The sequence below is a fragment of the Mchenga conophoros genome, linkage group LG17, assembly GCF_057382185.1.
Source record: "Mchenga conophoros isolate Kocher_MC1m ecotype Shallow Benthic linkage group LG17, M_conophoros_male_GT1.1, whole genome shotgun sequence".
NCBI classification, from domain to species: domain Eukaryota; kingdom Metazoa; phylum Chordata; class Actinopteri; order Cichliformes; family Cichlidae; genus Mchenga; species Mchenga conophoros.
Window position 1 is genome coordinate 9,413,797 of NC_140542.1, and position 23,370 is coordinate 9,437,166.

Genomic DNA, 23,370 nt, shown 5'->3' on the forward strand with positions numbered 1-23,370 from the left:
CGCTAACAACCTGGACTAAGGAGCTGCGTCGATTCAGGCAGATTTTGTAAGACCAGAGTGTATGTTTGAGAGCAAATGCGTGGTACCAGGGTGGCTCCAGGGGCTCTAAGGAGATCAACACTGAAACAAAGTCCAACATCGTTATTCTACAAAGAGAAATCTGTGCGGTGGGTATGTGTGAACTGGCAGCTAAGTGGTTCTCAAGATGTTTACCAACTTGCTGAGAGTTTTTCACGGATTTGAAGCCACAGCATGCACTGTAATTTATTCTGTCACTGTGCCTCTGTCTTTATGTGTTCTGTTTGTGTGTTAGACTGGGAGGCAGCAGGGCGTTTCCCAGGGGCTAAAAATTCACTAAAAGATAAAGCTCATACACAAATGTAAATCACTTCACCCTTCCTGCTTGAAACCAGGCACTGAAAACATGCAGAAATGGCTCACACTCTGAAATGCCTTTGAGATTCTGATAATTATGTTTATATATTTTGTTGCCTCGGACCAAAAAGGTCAGGCAATAAGCAAGTTCAGCTTCCAGGAGGGAAGAGATTTGTTGTGATTTTTGTCCCAACGTCTTACAAGAACAATGATTAAGAATCACCCCGAGCATCTCTACATCCAAGCCCTTTTTGAAACGTTTTCTTCTAGTTTATTAGGCTCTGCAGCTTCATGTTTTTACTCTCAAGCTCTACAAAAGTAGGTTTGAAAATAAGCTAATATATTGATTAAGCATAACATTATGACCACCTGACTAATAAAGGAGTTGGTCCCTCTTTTCCTGCCAAAACAGCCTTAAACCATTGAGGCATGGACTCTACTAAACCCCTGAAGGTGTGCTGCGGTATCTGGCACCAAGATGTTAGCTGCAGATCTTTGCAGTCCTCTAAGTTGTGATGCATGGCCTCCATGGATCTGAGTTTGTCCAGCACATCCCACAGATGCTCGATTGGACTGAGATCTCGGGCACTGGGAATTTCAGCAATTTGAACTACAGCAGGTCGTCTTTTGGATCGGACCACACAGGCCAGCCTTCGTACGTCACGTGCATCAGTCAGCGTTGGCCACTGATGACTCTGCTGCCGATTCACCACTCATCCTTCCTTGGACCACTTTTGATAGATACTGACCACTGCAAACCAGGAACAGCCCACAAGTGCTGTAGTTTTGGAGATTAAAGTTTGTCAAACTGGCTCAAATCCTTACACTTGCCCATTTTTCTGGTTCTAACACATTAATTTCAAGCACAAAATATTCACTTTCTTCCTAATATGTCCCACTCACTAACAGATGCCATGATGAAGAGATAATCAGTGTTATTTACGTCACCTCTCAGTGCTCATAATGTTATGCCTGATCGGTGTACTTCTACTCTAACAGTGTAAAAGCACAATTCATAAAATATGTTTTGTACTGCTGTTTGATTCTGACATCAGGGGCTAAAGCTGCAAGCAATTCAGAAACAACTATAAAATTAGAACCAAAGATTCAAACAGCAACTTAAAATAAATGCACACGTATATGTATTTGGCAGATTTAAGTTAATGCGAACTGATGAAGCGTATTTCACTGACAGAAAATCTGAAATACTGATGTTTTAATTGATGAGATGTTAACAATAACAGAAAATGATTCACAGAAAAAAAGGAAAAGCAACATTATGCAAAATAGAATTTTTAACGATGACACTATAATACTGATGTACATAATTCAGAGCAGAGTAAAAATGGAATGATAACTTATTGAGGACGGAGGTTTATGTATGGAACAACACTGCATTTCTAGCAAACTTCAAATCAGCACCAGCTAATTAAAGAGACTGAAACAGATAATTATCTCTGCCAAAACACAGAGTTGAGGAAGGACATCTTTGGCATCAATGCAGCAAAGATAAAGATCTTCCTGTTTGTCACTTTTCACATTATAAATAATCTGAGGTTGTGCTGATTTATACTAAACTCTACATTCAGCAAATGTGCTTTAACTCAACATCTAGTGAACACAGGCATAAAAACATGATTCCACAAGGTACTTCTTGAAGGTACAATGGTTTTTGAAAGAGTTATAAAGCTCACTGTCAAATATCAGCTGACAAATAACAACCTGTGTACTGCACAACATTTGTAGGCATTTCTTTTCAAGTAGTTCTATGATGAAATCTTCTGATTACAACATTAACAAGGCAAGAGCATTTTCTAGTACCCCTGAGCACATCCATCTGCTCTGGGATCCGATCCTGCCCAAAGCACCCTGGAAGGACGATCCCCTTGGGTGACAGACGGATTCCACCAATCCCCCACTGCGATGATCTGCCCCCGCCCAAACTGAGACCTCTTGTGGCCTGTGTGTGTGAATGAAAAGGAAGATGCAAAAACCCGCTGAGCTGTATGGACTGTAGGTACAACAAATGAAAATACATTCTAAGTCTAATTAGCATGCTAGCATCATGAAATCAAGGTTTTTGGAGTGTTAGTCAGAGTCTGAAAATAGGTAGAACATGTAAACCAGAGGATATGAAGATGAGCAGTAGGGAGATGCGTGCACTGTTCTTTTCTTCACTGACAGGTTTTGAACAGTTAGATATTTTAGATTTGTAAATCATTAATCACAAAAACTTAAAACAAAAAGTTCAAAGGTTAAAACCGGCTTCACTGGTTAGCATTTTGTAGAAAATACAGTCAAACACAAGGACAGTGGGGAGGATTGTTTTTATTTGACTTTTTATTCCTCTAGCTAAAACCTTTTATTATCAAATAATATTTCATTAAAATTATCCTGAACTGAGTCTTTTATGATAAATTTTGTTAATGGTTTTAAATTAACATTAAACCACAACATGGAATTTGATACAAAATTAACTTCAAAATGCAGAAATGTGAACTCTTCAGCATATTTTATATTCTGTGCTGCTAGTTGTACAAGAAGCTGATCGCACTATGATCCGACTATCACAGTGGGAAAATCTTGGATAGGCAAAAGTTGATGCACGCATCATATTCACACTCAGAAAAACCAGAGAGCCATCGTAAGCAGCACGTAAGAGGAACAAGTACAAACATCCTGTTAACAACAGGAAGCAAAAGGGTTTATGAGAACTGCGGTCTAATGCCGCTGATTTGAACCTCATGGTTATTCTAAGAAATGGTCTCATTTGTTTACTGCCGTTAGTGTATTGCACATCAATATAATAATTAATGTCACACATTAACTTTTAATGACATAAGTCGTGACTAAAGGACTGAAACGTATTACCTTGACTTACGACTAAGAGCAAAGGCCTTCGAAAGTAACTGTTTTGGTGACATTTTGCACTACAAAGGTGTTTTTCCTGCTTTTCTTCAATCGCTTTCATTAATGAGCAAGAGAATGATCCCAAAAAGTTGATTCTGTTCATCGGGATGTAGCGTTTTCAAAAGAATGATCAGTTTTTTAGAAGTATGACATAAATTACACAGAAAAATTGAATGGAACTATTAATAGTGAGCAAACAGTTAATTATGTGTACCTGACACTGGCCAGTTGACACGGTGCCCTCGTCTTTTCAGTTCCTCAGCTACCTTCTGGTCGATCCCCTCCTCCAGGTTAACCAACCACTGACCAGCTGGGAAAAATGTGACCACATACAACATAATTTAGAGGAGTTTTCTTCTCAAGTGTTTCCAAAAGTAAAAAACAAAAGAAAAAAATGAGAGATGACATCAGCATTTTTAAGGAAAGTCTCATCTACTTAACAAATGATGTTACATCACGCTGAACAGCTGATTTGACTACCAGCCAACCACTTAATAAAATGCATGGCAACATATTTTATGGCAAAGTTAGTTGCTATGTTTACATGTGTTTCAATGGCACATTAACTACCAAACAGCTTAATGTGCATTTCATATGACAAAAATAAAAAATACACAAGCACATGAGCCAATTATACACTTGAACACACTTGATTGTACAGCATACATCTTTAATGGCTAAAAGCAAGAATTGGGTCCACAAGTTTGAATTTATTTTGGATTTTCTCCACACATGATAAAAAGGTTCAAATATAAATGCAGTTAAATCTTGTGGTGCTGAAGAATCTTTTAGCATAACATGTCAAAGAGCCTTTTAATCATTTAACTTAATGATCATGATTGATTACAACTAGTGGTTTCTCTTTGCCACTATAAAAAGATTGGTCTGACCAATACTGGGAACAAAGAGAAAGGCCAAGAACTCAGTGAAACTCTCAAAAGAAGAATTGTTGGAAAGGTCCAATTGAGCCATTTCCACACAAGTACAGTTCATCAGATCATCATTTCAAACGACTGTACGTAAGTGCAATTTATTCTGATGTGTCACCACTTTGCCAAATGTCACCCTCAGATCAGAGGAAATCAGTCAGCATGTTCAAGAACAACCCAGGAAGCACTAGGGCTCAACACCAGCATAACTGTCCACAATGAAGCGAGTTCCACATCGCCGTGTAGCAGGCAGCACTGATCCAAAGCGATAGTGCTTCACTTCATGCAAACAATCTGTTATAGTGGCATAAATGAATGTCCGAATGACTTATCTAATCAATATTTTGACTAAACACACAATGTTACTGATCATTAATCAAGACATAATGTTCTTCTGCTCTTTAAGCTTGCAAATGATTCTAACATTTGCTATGACGGCGCGTGTTTGTGTGTGTGTTTTTGTGCAGGCCTACTTTTGTGGTCATACTCTACATAGACTCTAGGTGCATCCAGGGCTTGCTGAGGATTCATCCCAAACTCCATCATGTTTAACAGCACCTAACGCAAGAGCAGCATTGGTCACGAGATTGAACGACATATATCTGATGACACTGAAGTCAAGTTGGATATAAGTGTAGTGACATTAAACTAGCTCTGCCAATGACAAAATATTCATGTTAAAAATCAAACCTTCTGCTCTCTCTTTTGAGATATATATATATATATATATATATACATACACAGTGGGGCAAAAAAGTATTTAGTCAGCCACCGATTGTGCAAATTCCCCCACCTAAAATGATGACAGAGGTCAGTAATTTGCACCAGAGGTACACTTCAACTGTGAGAGGCAGAATGTGAAAAAAAAATCCATGAATTCACATGGTAGGATTTGTAAAGAATTTATTCATAAATTAGGGTGGAAAATAAGTATTTGGTCACCTCAAACATGGAAAATCTCTGGCTCTCAGACCTGTAACGTCTTCTGTAAGAAGCTTTTCTGTCCCCCACTCGTTACCTGTATGAATGGCACCTGTTTGAACTCATCATCTGTATAAAAGACACCTGTCCACAGCCTCAAACAGTCAGACTCCAAACTCCGCCATGGCCAAGACCAAAGAGCTTTTGAAGGACACCAGGAAAAGTATTGTAGACCTGCACCAGACTGGGAAGAGTGAATCTACAATAGGCAAGCAGCTTGGTGTGAAAAAATCAACTGTGGGAGCAATCATCAGAAAATGGAAGACATACAAGACCACTGATAATCTCCCTCGATCTGGGGCTCCACGCAAGATCTCATCCCGTGGGGTCAAAATGATCATGAGAACGGTGAGCAAAGATCCCAGAACCACACGGGGGGACCTGGTGAATGACCTGCAGAGAGCTGGGACCAAAGTAACAAAGGTCACCATCAGTAACACACTACAACGGCAGGGAATCAAATCCCGCAGTGCCAGACGTGTTCCGCTGCTGAAGCCAGTGCATGTCCAGGCCCGTCTGAAGTTTGCCAGAGAGCACATGGATGATACAGCAGAGGATTGGGAGAATGTCATGTGGTCAGATGAAACCAAAGTAGAACTTTTTGGTATAAACTCAACTCGTCGTGTTTGGAGGGAGAAGAATACTGAGTTGCATCCCAAGAACACCATACCTACTGTGAAGCATGGGGGTGGAAACATCATGCTATGGGGCTGTTTTTCTGCCAAGGGGACAGGACGACTGATCCGTGTTAAGGACAGAATGAATGGGGCCATGTATCGTGAGATTTTGAGCCAAAACCTCCTTCCATCAGTGACAACTTTGAAGATGAAACGAGGCTGGGTCTTCCAACATGACAATGATCCAAAACACACCGCCCGGGCAACAAAGGAGTGGCTCCGTAAGAAGCATTTGAAAGTCCTGGAGTGGCCTAGCCAGTCTCCAGACCTCAACCCCATAGAAAATCTGTGGCGGGAGTTGAAAGTCCGTGTTGCTCGGCGACAGCCCCAAAACATCACTGCTCTCGAGAAGATCTGCATGGAGGAATGGGCCAAAATACCAGCTACTGTGTGTGCAAACCTGGTAAAGACCTATAGTAAACGTTTGACCTCTGTTATTGCCAACAAAGGTTATGTTACAAAGTATTGAGTTGTATTTTTGTTATTGACCAAATACTTATTTTCCACCCTGATTTACCAATAAATTCTTTACAAATCCTACAAATCCTACAAATCCTACCACAAATCCTACCATGTGGATTCATGGATTTTTTTTTCACATTCTGTTCACATTCTGTCTCTCACAGTTGAAATGTACCTCTGGTGCAAATTACTGCAAATTACTGACCTCTGTCATCATTTTAAGTGGGGGAACTTGCACAATCGGTGGCTGACTAAATACTTTTTTGCCCCGCTGTGTATATATATATACACAGCGTGTGTGTGTGTGTGTCTATTATTAGAATAAAAATATAATTATGCCCCACATTGTTGCTCTGTGACGCTTGCTGACTCTACCTGTACGTGTCCTTGTGGTTGCATAAAAGCTCCCATCACGCCGAGAGCAGCAAGGAGCCGGGGTTTTTGTGATGTGGTTGTTGAATCGGTGAGGAGTGCAGGTATAATGGTGTGATACACCCGCTTCCTCCCAGCAACGCAGTTTATGTGATTACGGCACAGGGAAAAGTTAGCGCCGCGATTCTGCAGAGATAGAACAAAGAAATCAGAATTCAACCCTTTTAGCTTAAACACTTATGTTTTATGCTTCAGTCTATGTGGTTCCAGTTTAGGAGGCTACAATGTCTTCATGACTTCATCAATACATTTACATGCACAACAAAAATGAGCTTGTAAGGTAATGTGAGCATGCAAATTAAGGTAATGAAATATGAAAATCTACAACTTTTTCCACCCAGGCTTCATTTTATATGTCTTTTTTCCCTTAGTTTCACACGGCAGCATTCATGTTCATGTAAAATTCTCTTACATATGTGCTGCTGTGTTACTGGGAAGTTTATTGTAATTATAAAAACCTATAGAGCTTTATTAATGCGGTATATAAGAGGCAAGCTGAGAAATCAGCTGAAAGTGTGGTAATGCAGGATCTTGTTTTATGCTGATCACTTTAAAAATGACCCGAATTATTTGAAGCATAATCTCATATTACACTAAATTCTTAGCATTTTTCCATGATTTAGAAGAATTCCTAGTCTTTCAGTAAATCAAACAGATAAACGCCATTGCTACCTTACATGCGCACAAATAAAGACATTCTCTTTCTGACCCTTCAGACCTGTAGTGAGAATCCACAGTCTTTAGGGACCAGCCCCGTCCCAAAGCCCATATAGTTGCTGTTGACAAAGGAGCATGCATTCCTCTCACTGTCTATCACACAGAAATACACCGTGTCACTTCCTGTCATCAGGCCGGGCTCCACTCGCTCCATGGCCCTGCAGAGTCACACAAACATACAAGAACAATCATATTCATTAATAAGTTCACCTGACAGGTCTGTTTTTTACTATTGATTTATTAAAATATTTGGAAAATGAAAGAAAAATTAAGACTCAAGTAGACTGAAAAGAAAACTTGTGTTGGTTTAAGAACAAAACCAAACTACCAAGTTTGCAAAGATAATTGAAAGGTTTCATACTTATGCAATAAATGTTTCCATAAACACAATATTACAGGTATGAACGAGGGTTGAGGAGTTTTCCTGCCTTAAAGTACCTTTATCTGTAGATTTCTATTTCTTTTACAATAACCAGATTATTGCAGTGCAGTAAAAAATATTTATAATTTCCTGTTTTTATATGACTTCCCATTATTGCCTAGTTTATTAGAAGCATCTAAACATTAAAAGTGTGAAGAGGTTGTGAGGATAACAAGACATCAGAATCAAATTGACGCCTCGTTTGGACCTGGTTGACTCATTTAGGTTAAGTTGACAACCAATGGAAGCGAGACGTAGAATTAGTGTGTGGATTTGTGTGTTTGATGGTGCAGTGACACCGAAATGAACTCGGCAATTTCAAAAAAGCAGGATTTAATACCCGGTATACATCAATATATGTTAATACAATTATTGTGTTGTTGTTAACTTTTATAGTCTGTTTGTCTTTCCCCTGATAAAGACCAGATCAAGTTCAAAGTCCTCAACAATATAACACATTGTTTCTAAAATATACACTCACACAACGACACACGCCCTGGGTGAATGTGAGGGAAGAGACGAGAAGGGATGGGCGCTCAGGTCAGGGGAAGTATAAGTCTACAGACCTATCTAAAGTCAACAGAGGACGACTGGTACACACTGGTACTAACAGATATACACACGCAGAAACACACACCTGTCCGTGCTGATGAGCTGTGCTCGCTGGTGACTGTAGCCCTTGTCCAGCAAGGTTTCCAAAGGGATAGTCACATGACTTGAGTCACCCAGGTAACGCAGAGCATCTGTTAGAGCCAATCGCACAGCCTCAACCAGTACATGGATATAGTCAGAGCTGTTATGGCCTTTAGCTACACACACACACATACGCACACACACAAACACATAGAAATGTATTATAGGGCCCAGGAAAAGCCAAGTATGTAGGTTCATGAACTCTGACTGCACAAAAACAAAAACAGTTACTTATTTTACAATTTACTTTCTGTCAGTGTAAAGAAGTAGTACAAATTTAATCCATAAGATAACATAAGTTACGTGATAAAGAAGTGGTGCTGTAGTGAAAGAAATGAATTAATTAGGACTCTTTGGACTTAAATTAGAAGAAATTAATGTGTAAAACTATAGAAAAAAGTTGCTATAGCTCATTGTCCAGTCTCTCCTGTAAATATAAAATGGTAATTCACAAAAAAAATCTCTTTTTATAAATGTGGAGCCCATGGGGGGAAAAAATCTGTAGTAAATAGCGTAAAAAACAGAAAGATTTCTAGCTTTTCACTGTATATCTATCACATAATTACTTTGGTGGAGTATAAATGGCCACGGGGAAGGTCCTTATCAATTACAGTTACAGATAAAGCTTTCTTCATATTTTCCAAAGCGGTCCAGGGGGCCGGTTTAGAGTCTTTGCTGGACAGATTCTGGCCCCCGGGACCTCATGTTTGGCATCCCTGCTATTTGGAAAAAAATTAACCTCATAGAGGTTAGTTTTTGTGGACAAGCATATCCTTTTCCCTTTTTGGTCAAAGGTAGATCAGAGCACACTGCGATGTGTTCCAGCACAGGGACGGCAGGTCGGGCCAGTGAAATCACCAGCGAGCTGACTTCCATAATGCAGGAAAATCCATTTTAATTTTACTGTTTTATTTATATTTTGAATGTCTCTTTAGTTTTTCTGCTGAGCAGCTTTTTATTTCCCCTGCGCTGGGCTGGGACAAACAGGCAGAACACTGTAACTAACTGGGTTGGGTTATAAAATGTGATTTATGAAAATGTAGGAGATATATGGTTTTTATTTTTATGACTCAGCCACTTCTCCAGACTCATATTTACTGTATACTTAAGATTTTACAACAGGCAATAATGCACCTGGCAGGGACTTCTTCACTGTCCCTGTGGTTACCTTTGAGTTGAGGAAAGTTCTCCAGGATGTTGAGCATGAGCAGGGCAGCCAGTCCCTGACTGTTAGGAGGAAGCTCCCACAGACGTACACCCTAAACACACAGTGAAGTCAAGTTCATTCTGCTGACCATGTTATTAAAATACACACATGACCGGCATCTTTGGTTTCTGACCTTGTACTCTGTGCTTATGGGGGTGATGACCTCGCTGTCATGGCTGCTCAGGTCACCCAAGGTCATGACTCCCCCATTTTGGTTGATGACGTCAACAATGGCCTGGGCCACTCTGCCCTGGTAGAAAGCTGGCTTGCCACGCTCACCGAGCTCCTGTCGATACATGAGCTCATGTACTGCTCACTCAGCCACAGTACAAAACGTTTTACAGATGGTGGTTAACATGATATCGAGGAACACTTGTCCAGCGTTTAAAAGTTCACTCCAGTCAATGTGTGTGTGTGTGTGTGTGTGTGTGTGTGTGTGTGTGTGTGTGTGTGTGTGCTTGTGACTTTGCCCCACAGTGAAGTCACGCACAACTATCGAAGAACAATCAAAGAATCTAATCATCAATGAGGCTGAGGTCATCGCTGTTCTTTCCACTGCCTCATGGTCATGAGTGTAGGTGTGTGCGTGTGTCTGTGGGTGTTGAGATAGGGCACATTTGGCCATCTTCCTGCGTTATGGTATTATAAACGCTTGATTGTTTGAATTGATTTCAATCAATGCATATTTTAGTGGTGACTCACAAGCAGGCAACCACACACTCAGATAAACACACAATGACATAAGCCATGGTTTTCTTTAGTCTGACTGACTCCGGAATCTATGAAATGACAATAGTTGTATAAATGTGCCATTACATATACAAAATTAGACACAGAGTCATGGCTGAACATTCACATGAAGGTGGAGTACTTACAGTACTGACACATGGCACTAAAAAAAGCAGCATTCGCATTTCAGTAGCTGAATAAAGCTTAAGTTCAGCTTTATTGGCTTCAGGTCATAACAAATTACTCACAGTAACTTTTAAAACTACACTTAAAACATAATCACCATTTTATTTGTCAGAAGCAATACATCACACAAATCCTTTTTTCCCTCTACTGACTATCTTGTTACACACTGTACCCTGTCGAATTTTGCCAGGTCTTGCCAAGCTGTACAGCCAGAATGCTGACACCACATGAGCCATTTTGCTGCCCTTATATCCTCAGATGGGGCTTTTCTGCCCAAAGACAAGCTTTTAAAAGTATCACATACATCCATCCATTTCTATCTAATCCCCATTATCTATTGTTGTTCTGCTTTCACTACTTCCTCTCCACTGTTCCATTACTCTTCTCTTAGAGATTTAACTTCCTATGATACCTCTGGGCTTATCCAAGGCCTTGTAGTATAAAAGGCTAAGTTAAATTTAGAAAACTCCTATAATGACACAGAACAAACAGGGGTTTCTCACAACTTCTACATTGTTGTGTTTCCTTCTTGTGTGAATAACACAAGTTATTAGAAATAAATGACCTTCTGCTCCTCAAGTGACCTGTGGATTTACCTTCAAAGTTCGAGCCAGGCCAGTGTTTTGGAATACTTGTCCACATTTGGGCGCATGACCGTCAATCATCAATTCTACACCCAGTTCCTTTCCAGCATCCCTCAAAGCAGACACCCAGTTCGCCCAGTGGTGAGCTGTTAACTCAGCCACAGGAAACCCCACCTCTGCTAGTTCCACAGCCCCACTCAGGACCTCCTGTAAGGACAGCTAGCAAAGTAGGCAGAGGAAACACATGCATGTAACAGGAAACTGAACTGAACAGGAAGAGTGAGATACTGCTCCGTGACAAAATAAGCAAAGGATACAACTAATTTACAATTTTCTGAGGGAATTCCACTAATTTGAATGTTGGTCATCAAGCAATGTGTTTGATTTTCCTTCACCGCCATTTACATTGCACGTCATTTAACCTACATATAAGGTGAGAAGTAATGAACAAGTCATATTGATCTCTGTTGCTTCCAATATAATGGGAGTCTTTGAATATAATGGGAGTCTTTGAATATAATGGGAGTCTTTTTTGTTTGTTTTTTTAGATAGACTTTGTCCCCACTTTCAAGGACCTGCATCAAATTTAAGCATAGATGGACAAGTTATTGCAGCTGTGACCAAATAAAGGAAATCTCTACAGAGGCAATGATAAGCTTTTCCATTCTTTGTTGATGTCTCTTTGGTTCAAAGTCAAGTCCTATTTCCAGGCATGTTTGTGCATGCTGGTCACTTCTGCAGGGTTTATAGGTATTTACCTCAGTCAAATGATTTATCTCAGACGGGCTGCCAGAGTGTTCTATAAAACACTCCCATGTCACAGATATAGAAGACAAACATAAGTAAACCTTGTGACTTCCTAGCAGCTGCACAGTATCACACCAACATGCTGGGGCCCCAGGGACTGTAACATTCAGAGCATCAAACACTGAAGGAGGCTTCTCTGCGGTGTAACCTTGTCCTTCCAGGAAGTCCAGGGTCAGTGCTCGGGGAGAATGACCACTGAGGACACAGAGAGAGGTTCGGTTTATTTTTGCACACATAGGGAAAAACAAGGAAAGCACCAAAGGATTCCCCACCTGCCATTAATCCCTCTGATCTCTCCAGTGTTTCCGTTGTAGAACAAGCAGAAGGCGTCTCCACCAGGGCCGGTGCTGCACGGCTCTGTTACTGCCAGGGCTGCTGCTATGGCAACTGCAGCATCTGCCGCATTGCCACCGCGCTTCAGGACATCTGGACACAAATATGTACCCATGACTGATGGATGTGACTGGTTTGTGCAACATATTAGATCACAACAGCATTCCTAGCATGAAATTGTCATGGTCCGGGGTCTTGGGCCCTGGGTTTTGCGTTTTCTTGGGCTTTTAATTCTTCACTATTTATTTTGGTGTTCTGAGGCCTGTACAACAAAGCTGGATTTGGTTTTATCCACATAACCTAACCCAGGGCTTTCTATACTGTGACAGTGGTTCTTTTCTTACCAGGGTACATCACCATAGTAACTTATGCTGCAAACCAAACCTGGTCCAAAGCATGTTATGTTATGTAAACTCACCTCCTAATGATGAGTCAAGTCACAGTGTCACCATTCCTGGAACAACCCCTCTGACCTCTGTGCTCAGATAGTAGGGGGGTTTAAAATATTTTTAATAGCATCTAATGTCTTTGTTTATCCCTGATGAGCATCAGTAATAATGCTCATCTTTGGGGTTTTTGTATGTTTGTTTGTTTTTTTCTTCCTGTTGGCTGCATGAAATTTTACGACAATTTTGTTGTTCTAAAAGTATTCATATAGAAATCACTGCGCCTATTTGTACTTGTGGATCTCTCTTGTTAGTTTTGATTAGTTTCACCTGTTTCTTGTTACCGATCTGTTTCCACTTTCCACTTTTTTATTACAACAGCTTACAAATAAACAGCTTTTGATATTTAACTCTCAGCGTCTTTGCATTTAGGTCCTTACCTCCATACACTCCAGCATAATTTGACAAAAAGAACACTCCCACATCATGTTTTAGCTGAATTCTTTTCTCACAGCCCAATAAAAAACTTTTTAGATTTACAAATGAGCTTATATATTTATTGTAGATGTCACAAAACACCAACAAACCAGATTTATGCTCACTTCTATAAGCAAATGTGTAATTACTGTTTAGCCTTTTTTGGCCCACATTAATAACTGGTTATATAATCAATATACAATTAAGTGAATATGTGTGACTGAACACTTTTCTCTTATAAGTTCATTTGACACTCCTTTTTTAAAATGGTAATGCTGAAATGTGTTTAGAATTTTCTACTGTTCACAACGCTTTTTTAAAATAAATTTAAATACCATCTCATTTATGTCATGCAAACCATTTTTGCTTTAGACTTCAACCACCAGCTCCCTTTCCCTGTTCTTGATTAAGTACTGCTAGAGCTTAATCATGCAGATATTATTCTCTGAATCTCCAAGCACGATATCCCAGTACACTTCAGACCCAGCCACACCCTCAGACAAAAATTGGTTACCCATTGGAGTGCTCAGACCTCTACACTGAAGAAACCAAACAGCCCCCAGCTTGACAGGATAAGACATTTAAAGGATAAAGGTCACTCTTTTGAGGATTCCAATATTCACATTTTGGACAGAGAAGACAGATGGCTTAAAAGAGGAGTGAAAGAGGCCATCTATGTCCACTGTGAATGACCATCTTGGAAAGATCAGTGGAGGTGGCTTACCTAAAATGCAGTTTTGAGATCCCCTCCGAGTCACCTTCACCTCAACCCCAAATCACATCTTGTGTCAGGTGTTGTCAATAGGTCACATGACAGGGTGAGGCAAAGTTTTACAATGGTTTCACCCGAAACCTCTGCTGATAATGACCTACGCCTTTTTTCATACCTTGGCTCATGTGATGGGGCACATGATCAATATTGGCTCAAAAGATCCACGATCCATATCCAATGGCTGAGGACTCCACAGATACTGTCAGTTTCGGGGCTCTGCAAACTATATTCTACTTATATTTGTATCTCAGAAGCACCAGAATACAGTATATTAAACAGAAATGAAAGCATAGACAGAACCGGCTCCGTGAGGGGATCATATACATATACTACTCTAACTGGAATACTAATCAATATTGTGAGATGTATTGATTTTTTAAAACAAATCAGCCAATCACAATCAAGCTAGGTGAAACAAGACATTACGAGAAATGATCGACACAATAACAATTTTATACCTATAATCGGGATTCTGACCTATATGCTCTGTTGTATCTATTTTAACTAATGCATTGTCAAGTGCACAAGGAAGCCTGACATAAGGTTCTGGTATCCAGCTGCAAGGGTTTACAAAGTGATCCATCGGTGAACTGAATATCTTTCAGTCTTAAATTGCTGGTTGGACCAAACCAGTATCTAAGACTTTCTAACATCTTATAGACAAAACATAAACACTGAGGTGGCTTCAAACATATAGCTTATAGGTGGAGAAGGATTTTGACTGGAATACAGGTGCATCCAATTTTAGTGGCCAATATAAAAATGTATATACATTTTCACCTGTGTTTTCATCTAGCTTAAGGTCGAATTATTTTTCTTTTTTTAAGTATTCACAGCACATCGATATATATATATACGATTAAGAAAAGTATCTTTATGACTCTTTGTGACCAATACTATAATAAATCCAGCCCTTTTTGGCCGCCGCCCTCTTGGCCAGATCTCTTATTTGTGGCTCAAAATGACTTGATATCTTTCATGAGAGATACGTTTGACATATGTTTAACAGATTATTGGCAAGTAACGGTTTAAATACGGGCAATGATGTTTTGGCACATACCGGAAATCCCTTTTTGGCTCAGCATAGTCTTCATAGCAGTTGCTGAGATTTGATGGTTTAATAGCATCAGATTAGCGCTTACGATACCAACTGAATCTTTACTGTCACCCTTTATTTTTTGTCTTTTGGGTTACAAACATGTTGGTAAATTTTGCGTCACGCAGTCAGATTCTTTGTGCTCATACTTCGAAATAAGAATATAAAAGTTTTTGGCTGTCTTTTCGTTTCAATTCTCCACGGCACTCCACCCACTTACCCAGTCCTATACTGGAAGCTAAAGGTTGGCTGGAGGCCACGCAGCCGTGTAAACACACAACAGGGGACCGACGAGAGGAAAAAGTCAAGTCGGTTCCCATTCTGGTTTCAAATATCAGCGACTGAGGCAGAAACTACGTGAAAATGACGGACGAGTAAAAAAGAGAACTGGACTTTACTCCTCTGATCGATTGCTCTGATGTCGACAAGGCAGACAAGATAAGCGTATCGCAGACAACATCGATCATTGATCGGCGGGATAATCAGTATTATTGTTGTTTTTGTTGTTACTGCTGCGTTTATGTGCCACTTTATGAATTGCTTTAAGGTTAAGTTTTCACTCGGAAAACTGAGAACTGGCACAATCTCAACACTAACAGAAAAAACTACAACGGAATCTCATAATGGAATATCTAATGGAAATTGTTTTTCCATTAGATATGTGGGTTCTTTCAAAGATGGAACAAAGGTTAAATCGGACTATTAAAACAATAAATAAATAACAAAATGCACTTTTGTACATGAATGGAATTTTAATAATTTAATTTAATTTAATAATTCACTAAATACAAAATAACAGCCAGAAAATACAATTCACAATCCAAGTGTTTAAAGTTTTATAGTTATCTAACAGCTACTCACATTTGTTAGCCTTTTATTGGGAGTTCACTTAAAGCTTACAGTAATGGAGAATTGTCGCTATCAATAGTAACAGGTATATTTAAAAATGTGTAAAGAGACTGACCAAATACTGTAGATCCACCTGAGGAAGCCAAATATAGTTTACTGTATTTGTTTACTTCTGCCAAACAAGGAATGCTTTTTATGTGATACTAGATGTCTTTTGTCAACATGTTTTCTTCTTATTCACTATATTAAAAGCCAGAATCATTCCAGAAGCAAGTCTGATTGCTCAGTAGTCATCTTGAAACATCTCCAGGAATTTAATTGAACAGTTACTGCGAAGTAGTCTTTAATTTCACTGTTTGTCTTGATATGAAAACTGGAAGTTATAGTGTGGTATCCACAATCATATGATGTTGTGGAAGGGTTTTTAGGCCAGCTTAAGATCCAATAGTTGATGCTTCTCTGTAATGTCTCTATCATAACTAAAATCACAGGGACAGGTTCACACAAAAATAGATAGGGGAGACCAATGTCTAATCCAGATCCTTGTTGTTAAGTAGTTCACCCAGATTACCTTGAAAAGACCAAATTAAATTTAACCGATCAACATCAATAGATGCCTTCATTTACAATGAGAGTTGATTAAAGACAGAATTCACATGTTATTCACCCGACAAGCTTTCGTATTTAATCGATAGATAATTTATTACAAGAAAGGCTGTGGTCCACTGTACTTCTACTGGGTGTTTCTGACACTTCTACAGTGATTAATGATGAACATTGCTCATAATAATGTTCCACTCCAAGATTACTCACTGTGTCAGGTGACTAACAGCTAAGAGGGCCTCACTGTATAGACCAACTGTCTGTCACTTCCTCTTCTGTCTCCATGTGAACTCAGTGTAGAACATTAACTAGTGTGACCGCTGTGTCTTCACTGCTGTGTCTGTGTGCACACACAGGTATGTAATTCAGCATTAATGGCTCTCGGTGTGTTTGCATGCAGCCATGAGCATGTGCATGTGTGTTTGCACATTGCGTGCACAACTGGGAGAGATCCTGCCATATTACAGCTGCCTAATGTAAAATTGAAGCAATGAGATCACACAGAGAGAGGCGGGGATGGGGTGAAGGGAGGGTGAGGGGAAGGCGTGGGTGGGGGGTGGGGAGAAGGGAGAGGGGGATTCTATAAAGGCTCATTCAATTATTAACTATTCTCACATATCTGGGACAGGTGAAGCAGACGCATCATTCAAAAGGTCTGAGATTTGGTGAGAAACTTTTAGGGTGTGTTGGGGACACTGCGCTTAATACAGGTCGAATGTAATAGGTGCAGTGATATTCTTCAGTGCCACAATCTCAACATTTTATCATTTGAGCCCCTTGAAGTGGATAAAGACTGGGCTTAATTTAAGTCTAAATCATTTCGCTGAGATAATTCAACGGAAACAGCATCCCAGGTGGAGTTTTAAAGTTCCCTTCTCTAACTTCAGGTGTTGTTGGTGTCGTCGGGAGCTGTCGAAACATCAGCGTCAGAATGTGTTCGGGTGGCTTTGCTAGATGTCTGGGGTTCACTCTGATACCCTTGTGCATTGTGTGTGTGCTCTGCAACATCCTGCTCTTCTTTCCCGGAGGAAAGTCGGTGGACAGTAAAAACATCACAGACCAGGTCTGGTACTTTGGAGGCATTCTGGGATCTGGAGTGCTGGTGAGTGCATTAGTGAACAATACAATGAAATTATGTTTTTAAAATATGAATTAATTCATCTTCAGCTCATGACGTCATGATTGTTAGCCATTAATGTTGTAATTATTGGTATAGCTAAACTTATTCTCAGTAAATAATCTAACATTCAGTTTGGAATTAAATGGTTAATACCTGCAGAATATCAGAAAGTTGCAATGTATGTGTTATACTGCACTTAACCAGTTAATTAGACCAGCGCTCAATAAAAAGTTTATGTCACAACTCCCCTAAATTAACAGTATTAGTAACTACCAAAATAATTTTCATGCTTCTGTAATAGCGAATCCATCTGTACATGCAAACTCATTAATCAGTATTTTTTCATGTTAAAATATAATTATTGTTGTTATCCACGAATTCTCTAATTTATTGTTTTACAAAAAAGAGAGAAATTACAAAAGTATAGAATTACACCTAATTATGGTGGACCGAAAAATATGTTTTACTGATTGAATGTTATGCCAGTCCAAATTTAGGTTTAAACAAGTTTTTGGCACATTTCTAAAATATTTGTGTTTTCTTGTTTTTTATACATTTGTTAAGCACTGCATGTCAAACGGTGTTGTGAATAAATTGTACGCTTCTTCTTAGTTATTGTTGTTATTATTATGTGTATATGAAAACTGCACAAAGGAACGTTTATCATTAGATACACAGTCAGTTTCAGACTGATTAACAATTTTGTTACAGCTTTAATGAATGACCGGTTCATTAATGATCTGTGTGTGAACTGTGTGTGTTTTTGGGTGGCAGATGATCTTCCCTGCTCTGGTCTTCCTGGGTCTGAAGAACAATGACTGCTGCGGTTGCTGTGGCAATGAAAGCTGTGGTCGGAGATTCGCGGTGAGAAGATTTTTCACGTTCAATTTTGATCTGTTTTTCTGAAACAAGTCTCTCCTTTAAATGAGATGTTGAGTTTCAATTGGACTACACATAAACAGCAAGTGTAACTAGTGACATCAACAATGGCACCAATCAACTGGCCCTTTAAACAACGAAAGTGCAAAAAGATGCTTAAAAGGAGGCAGCTACATGGAATAAAGTGAATATGCGGTGTGTTTAAAAAAAGGTGTGACCATTAGGCCAAACCTGGCCTTTTTGCTTGGACAAGTAAAGCTCAGTGATGTTCCGTGGAGGCAAAAACACACACACATTTAACAAGACTGAAAAGGCACTCAAATATATATACAGCATACAGCTGCATTAGATAATTGCTACCTAGAGCATGACCCAGTGCACAAATGTGATCAGAAATGTCTTCAAATATTACTGTAAGTTGATGCAATTAATTGGGAATTAATCTAAATTAAAAGGAATGTGAAAATTAGATTTTTAAAAATTCCAGTCTAGGCAGAAACGTTAGACCTCTGTTCTCTGAGGACAAGGGTCTTCAGGGAATCTTCAGAAAATCTAAGTTTTCTTTGTCATTTGGGTTTTTTTTTCCTCCTAACAGTTTTAAAACTATTAAAAACAACATTTATATTAGAGGTATTATGCTTGAGGGTCTACCAGTCACCTGTTAACTTCAGCGTTGAGACAGTTAGGATCACGCAATTGATCGATACTTCAGGAATGTGTGCAAGTGTTACTTTGTGCACCTGGCCTTGAGCACGGCCTCTGGATACTAACACAATAACTTCATTGATGTCTTATTTTAAGAAGCTTAAAGGGGCATTGTTAAATGTTTTGATTCTCAGTATGAGTAACTGACCATGCTTCTCCCCACTCTCTCTCTCTCTCTCTCTCTCTGCAGATGTTGAGTTCGATGCTGTTTGCAGGTATTGGTGTTGTTGGTGCCGGTTACTCAGTTATAGTCTCAGCGGTGGCCATCAACCGTGGACCTAAGTGTTCCTTTTTTATAAACGGCACCACACTCGACTGGGGCTATCCTTTCTCCAATGGGTGAGACATAGAGAATAATCAAGTGTTAAAATGCGTTCAGTAGTTTGTTTTTTTATCACTCTGTCCATAGCAATGGAATGATCAGCATGTCCTTTCTTTCAGCTGGGTACACATGAAAGCATTTGGAATACATACAGGCTAAATTTGTAGCACCTCCAATTCTCAGTGCTCAGTGAAGGCTTCGTTTCAGATAGTGTGGGGCCTGTTTGGGGATTCTGTTTGCAGTACAGATGCATGACACAACCAGAGAGACATACAAATACTGTCTTGTAAAAGGGCTTCACGCTAAATCTGGCAACTGATTTGCTAAGAGCCAAACACTAAGAATTCTGTGCCAATAACAGTGTAAACTGCTGTTTATTTTAAGCACAACTAAATGTAAACTTAATCTGAACATTTAAGAGTCGAAGTGTATTAGTGCTACCTTTGCTGCACTTGTCTCTTGTATCTTAAGGTAAACTGTGGCTCACGAAACATCTCACATATTTGCTCTTTTCTTTTTAACCCTTCCTCTACAGAGACTACCTAGGCAACGCAACTTTGAGGGATACTGTGTGTCAAGAGCCAGCGGGTGTGGTGCCCTGGCATCTGTCTCTCTTCTCTGTGCTGCTGGTCATGGGTCTGATCCAGGTGGCGCTGTGTGCTTTTCAGGTGATAAACGGCCTGCTGGGAGCTCTGTGCGGGGACTGCTGTGGAGGGGTCAGTATCTACTCTGCTATGAGTTTCTCCTTAGTTGAGCACAGTTTTCTATTTTCTTTTATGACAAGAATAAAGATCTTACATTAGCTTCATAGAGCTGGAGGATATCATGTAATTGCTTATAGGTTGAGGATAAGTGTTAATAAACAGAGATTTAAACACACACACACACAAAAATAATAATAATTTTTGTCTTTCAGGGTGATGAGCACTGAGCACTGCATGTGGCTGAAGGTTGCTGACTTTCCTGGTTCCAGATGATCCGACTCTTGCTTAAGACTAAGTAATATAGCAGTGATATTTTGTCAAAAAGCTCATTGATTCCAATGTGGGATTTATCAGAAAACACTGGAAATGACACGAGCTCTTTAAGAGTTTCCTATTTCTTTTTTAATGAACACAGATGAGTCTGTCTTCGTGAATCTGCTATGCTGCAAATAATTTCCAACACTAGCCACTGTAGTCCCTGATTTACTGCTATGTGGGTTAGTTTTGTAGAATTAAACTTGCTTTAATTCAATAAGAAAATATATTTAATGTAATATTTTATGTCATATTTTATTTTTTCAATTTTCTTTCTTGTGTAGTCAAACAAATGTAACTCCTAAAAGTGGCTTCTTTTATAGAGGAGTTTTATCTGTTGCTTGACTGCCTCCTGCTGGGGAAGATGTAAATTTACCTACACCATTAAAAAATAACGTCTTACAGAGAGTGGTCTTATTAAAAGACTGGTTCATTTCTTAAATAAATTAATTTTTTTATGTGTATTACATTTACTGCTTTCAACCCAAACTAATCACTGCGGATATTTTCCCCTTTCTCATAAAACTTTTAATTCTATGGCATGTTAATAAAGTTTATCTTTCACTGGTTCACTAGACAATAAGTGGTTTATATTGATATCATCCAGCATCAGTTTCAGTATCACACACTTAAAGTTACACATCTCCAGAAAAATGCTATTATAAATAACTAAAACTAGAATAAAATCTAAAGGTAGGTGTTGGGGGGAAACATTTCAGTTAAATAAAATTTAAAAAAACAACAACAACTAGATTTTCAAAAATTAAAACAAAAACTACCTGAAATGATATTGTGAGCTTGGAGAACTAACAAATATTTATTTATTTATTGGAACTGAAGGTATATTTTTTTGGTAGTGTGGCCTTTTTTGTTTGGTTTTTATGGATGTGGAGTAAATGTCCTTAGCTTTATTACAGATTACCTGATGAGTTATTGATCAATATGCTTGTTGAGACATATGAAACTTGAAAAGGTTCTGTATTTTTATTTTATTTTATTTTATTTTTTTGTAATGCCAGTGCTGATTTTCCAGAATCTTGGCTCTGATATTTTAATAATAATTAGAACTGTAATGCCAAGTGTATTGTATTTGATACACGAGTATTTGTGCGTGTTTAAAACCTTTACATCATCTTTTTTTTTTTTACTGAAAAAACAGAATAAATTGCACAAGAAATTTTAACCAATAAATTGTAGTAAAAGTTATTTTTTAATGATAACTTGAACTACTATATTCATCCTCCTATATTCACCCATCCATTCTCTTCCTGATCAAGGTTGTAGGAGGGCTCGGGCTTACCATAGGGTGAGATCTTTTATATGCCAATTCATTCTTATTTATTTATTCATATTTGTTTTTAATAGAATGTTCTCGCAATTATTTCATGGTTCATGCTTTACACAAATAAAAAGACTAAAACTAATACAGAAACTAAAAAAACTAAACTAAACCTTTTTAAACAAGTCAAACTTTTTTTGAAAGAAGAAAATCCACTCTGGAAATTAACTGAAACGAAACTGAATTAAAAGCAAAAATGAGTCAAAATAAAATAAAAATAAAGCCTAAGTAGAAAATACAAAACTATAATAACTACTACTGTCTGTCTTGATTGCTCACTGGAAATTATAAAATTCTAACAGCATTCATCCATCCATCCATCCTCATCCGCTTTGTCCGGGGCCGGGTCGCGGGGGCAGCAGCCTAAGCAAAGAGGCCCAGACCTCCCTCTCCCCAGCCACCTCCTCCAGCTTATCCGGGGGAATACCAAGGCGTTCCCAGGCCAGCCGAGAGATATAATCTCTCCAGCGTGTCCTGGGTCTGCCCCGGGGCCTCCTCCCGGTGGGACATGCCTGGAACACCTCACCCAAGAGGCGCCCAGGGGGCATCCTTGTCAGATGCCCGAACCACCTCAGCTGGCTCCTTTCGATGTGGAGCAGCAGCTGCTCTACTCTGAGCCCCTCCCGGATGGCCGAACTTCTCACCCTGTCTCTAAGGGAGAGGCCAGCCACCCTTCGGAGGAAGCTCATTTCTGCCGCTTGTATCCGCGATCTCGTTCTTTCGGTCACTACCCACAGCTCGTGGCCATAGGTGAGGGTAGGGACGTAGATCGACCGGTAAATTGAGAGCTTCGCTTTTACACTCAGCTCCCTCTTCACCACGACGGACCGGTGCAACGTCCGCATTACTGCAGCTGCAGCCCCAATCCGTCTGTCGATCTCCGGCTCCCTTCTCCCATCACTCGCGAACAAGACCCCGAGATACTTGAACTCCTCCACTTGGGGCAGGAACTCATCCCCGACCCGGAGTGGGCACTCCACCCTTTTCCGGCTGAGAACCATGGCCTCAGATTTGGAGGTGCTGATCCTCATTCCCGCTGCTTCACACTCGGCTGCGAACCGTTCCAGTGCGAGCTGGAGGCCCTCACCCGATGAAGCCAACAGAACCACATCATCTGCAAAAATCAGAGATGAGATTCTGAGGCCACCAAAGCGAAAGCCCTCCGCCACTTGGCTGCGCCTAGAAATCCTGTCCATAAAAATTATGAACAGAACCGGAGACAAAGGGCAGCCCTGGCGAAGCCCATCACCCACCGGGAACGAGTCCGACTTATTGCCGGCAATGCGAACCAAGCTCTTGCAACGGTTGTATAGGGATCGAATGGCCCGTAGCAATGGGCCAGACACCCCATATTCCCGCA

General features: G+C 39.7%; 2 protein-coding genes across 4 annotated transcripts; one reads left to right on the plus strand and one right to left on the minus strand.

The window, feature by feature from the left end:
- Window positions 1-1,288: 1,288 nt before the first annotated feature.
- Window positions 1,289-15,589, minus strand: LOC146555057 (uncharacterized). Of its 2 annotated transcripts, none has more exons than XM_085251747.1 (12): window positions 14,194-15,374; window positions 12,383-12,536; window positions 12,152-12,305; window positions 11,316-11,522; window positions 9,938-10,090; window positions 9,766-9,856; window positions 8,542-8,713; window positions 7,485-7,641; window positions 6,710-6,892; window positions 4,688-4,772; window positions 3,500-3,595; window positions 1,289-2,335 (listed from the first exon to the last, which is right to left on the minus strand). In XM_085251747.1, the coding sequence occupies exons 1-12, from the start codon at window positions 14,201-14,203 to the stop codon at window positions 2,190-2,192; spliced, it is 1,608 nt and encodes a 535-aa protein (XP_085107873.1). In that variant the 5' UTR covers window positions 14,204-15,374; the 3' UTR covers window positions 1,289-2,189. The 2 variants fall into 2 exon arrangements, with proteins under 2 accessions (XP_085107873.1, XP_085107872.1); XM_085251746.1 differs by lacking the exon at window positions 14,194-15,374 and adding an exon at window positions 15,395-15,589 and having other exon boundaries at window positions 1,351-2,335.
- A 1,637-nt stretch (window positions 15,590-17,226) lies between these two features.
- On the plus strand, window positions 17,227-21,079 carry tm4sf4 (transmembrane 4 L six family member 4). 2 transcript variants are annotated; one of them, XM_085252738.1, is made up of 6 exons: window positions 17,227-17,291; window positions 17,514-17,728; window positions 18,521-18,610; window positions 19,521-19,669; window positions 20,188-20,368; window positions 20,569-21,079. In XM_085252738.1, the coding sequence occupies exons 2-6, from the start codon at window positions 17,558-17,560 to the stop codon at window positions 20,581-20,583; spliced, it is 606 nt and encodes a 201-aa protein (XP_085108864.1). In that variant the 5' UTR covers window positions 17,227-17,291; window positions 17,514-17,557; the 3' UTR covers window positions 20,584-21,079. The 2 variants fall into 2 exon arrangements, with proteins under 2 accessions (XP_085108864.1, XP_085108865.1); XM_085252739.1 differs by having other exon boundaries at window positions 17,250-17,279.
- The last annotated feature ends 2,291 nt before the right edge of the window (window positions 21,080-23,370 follow it).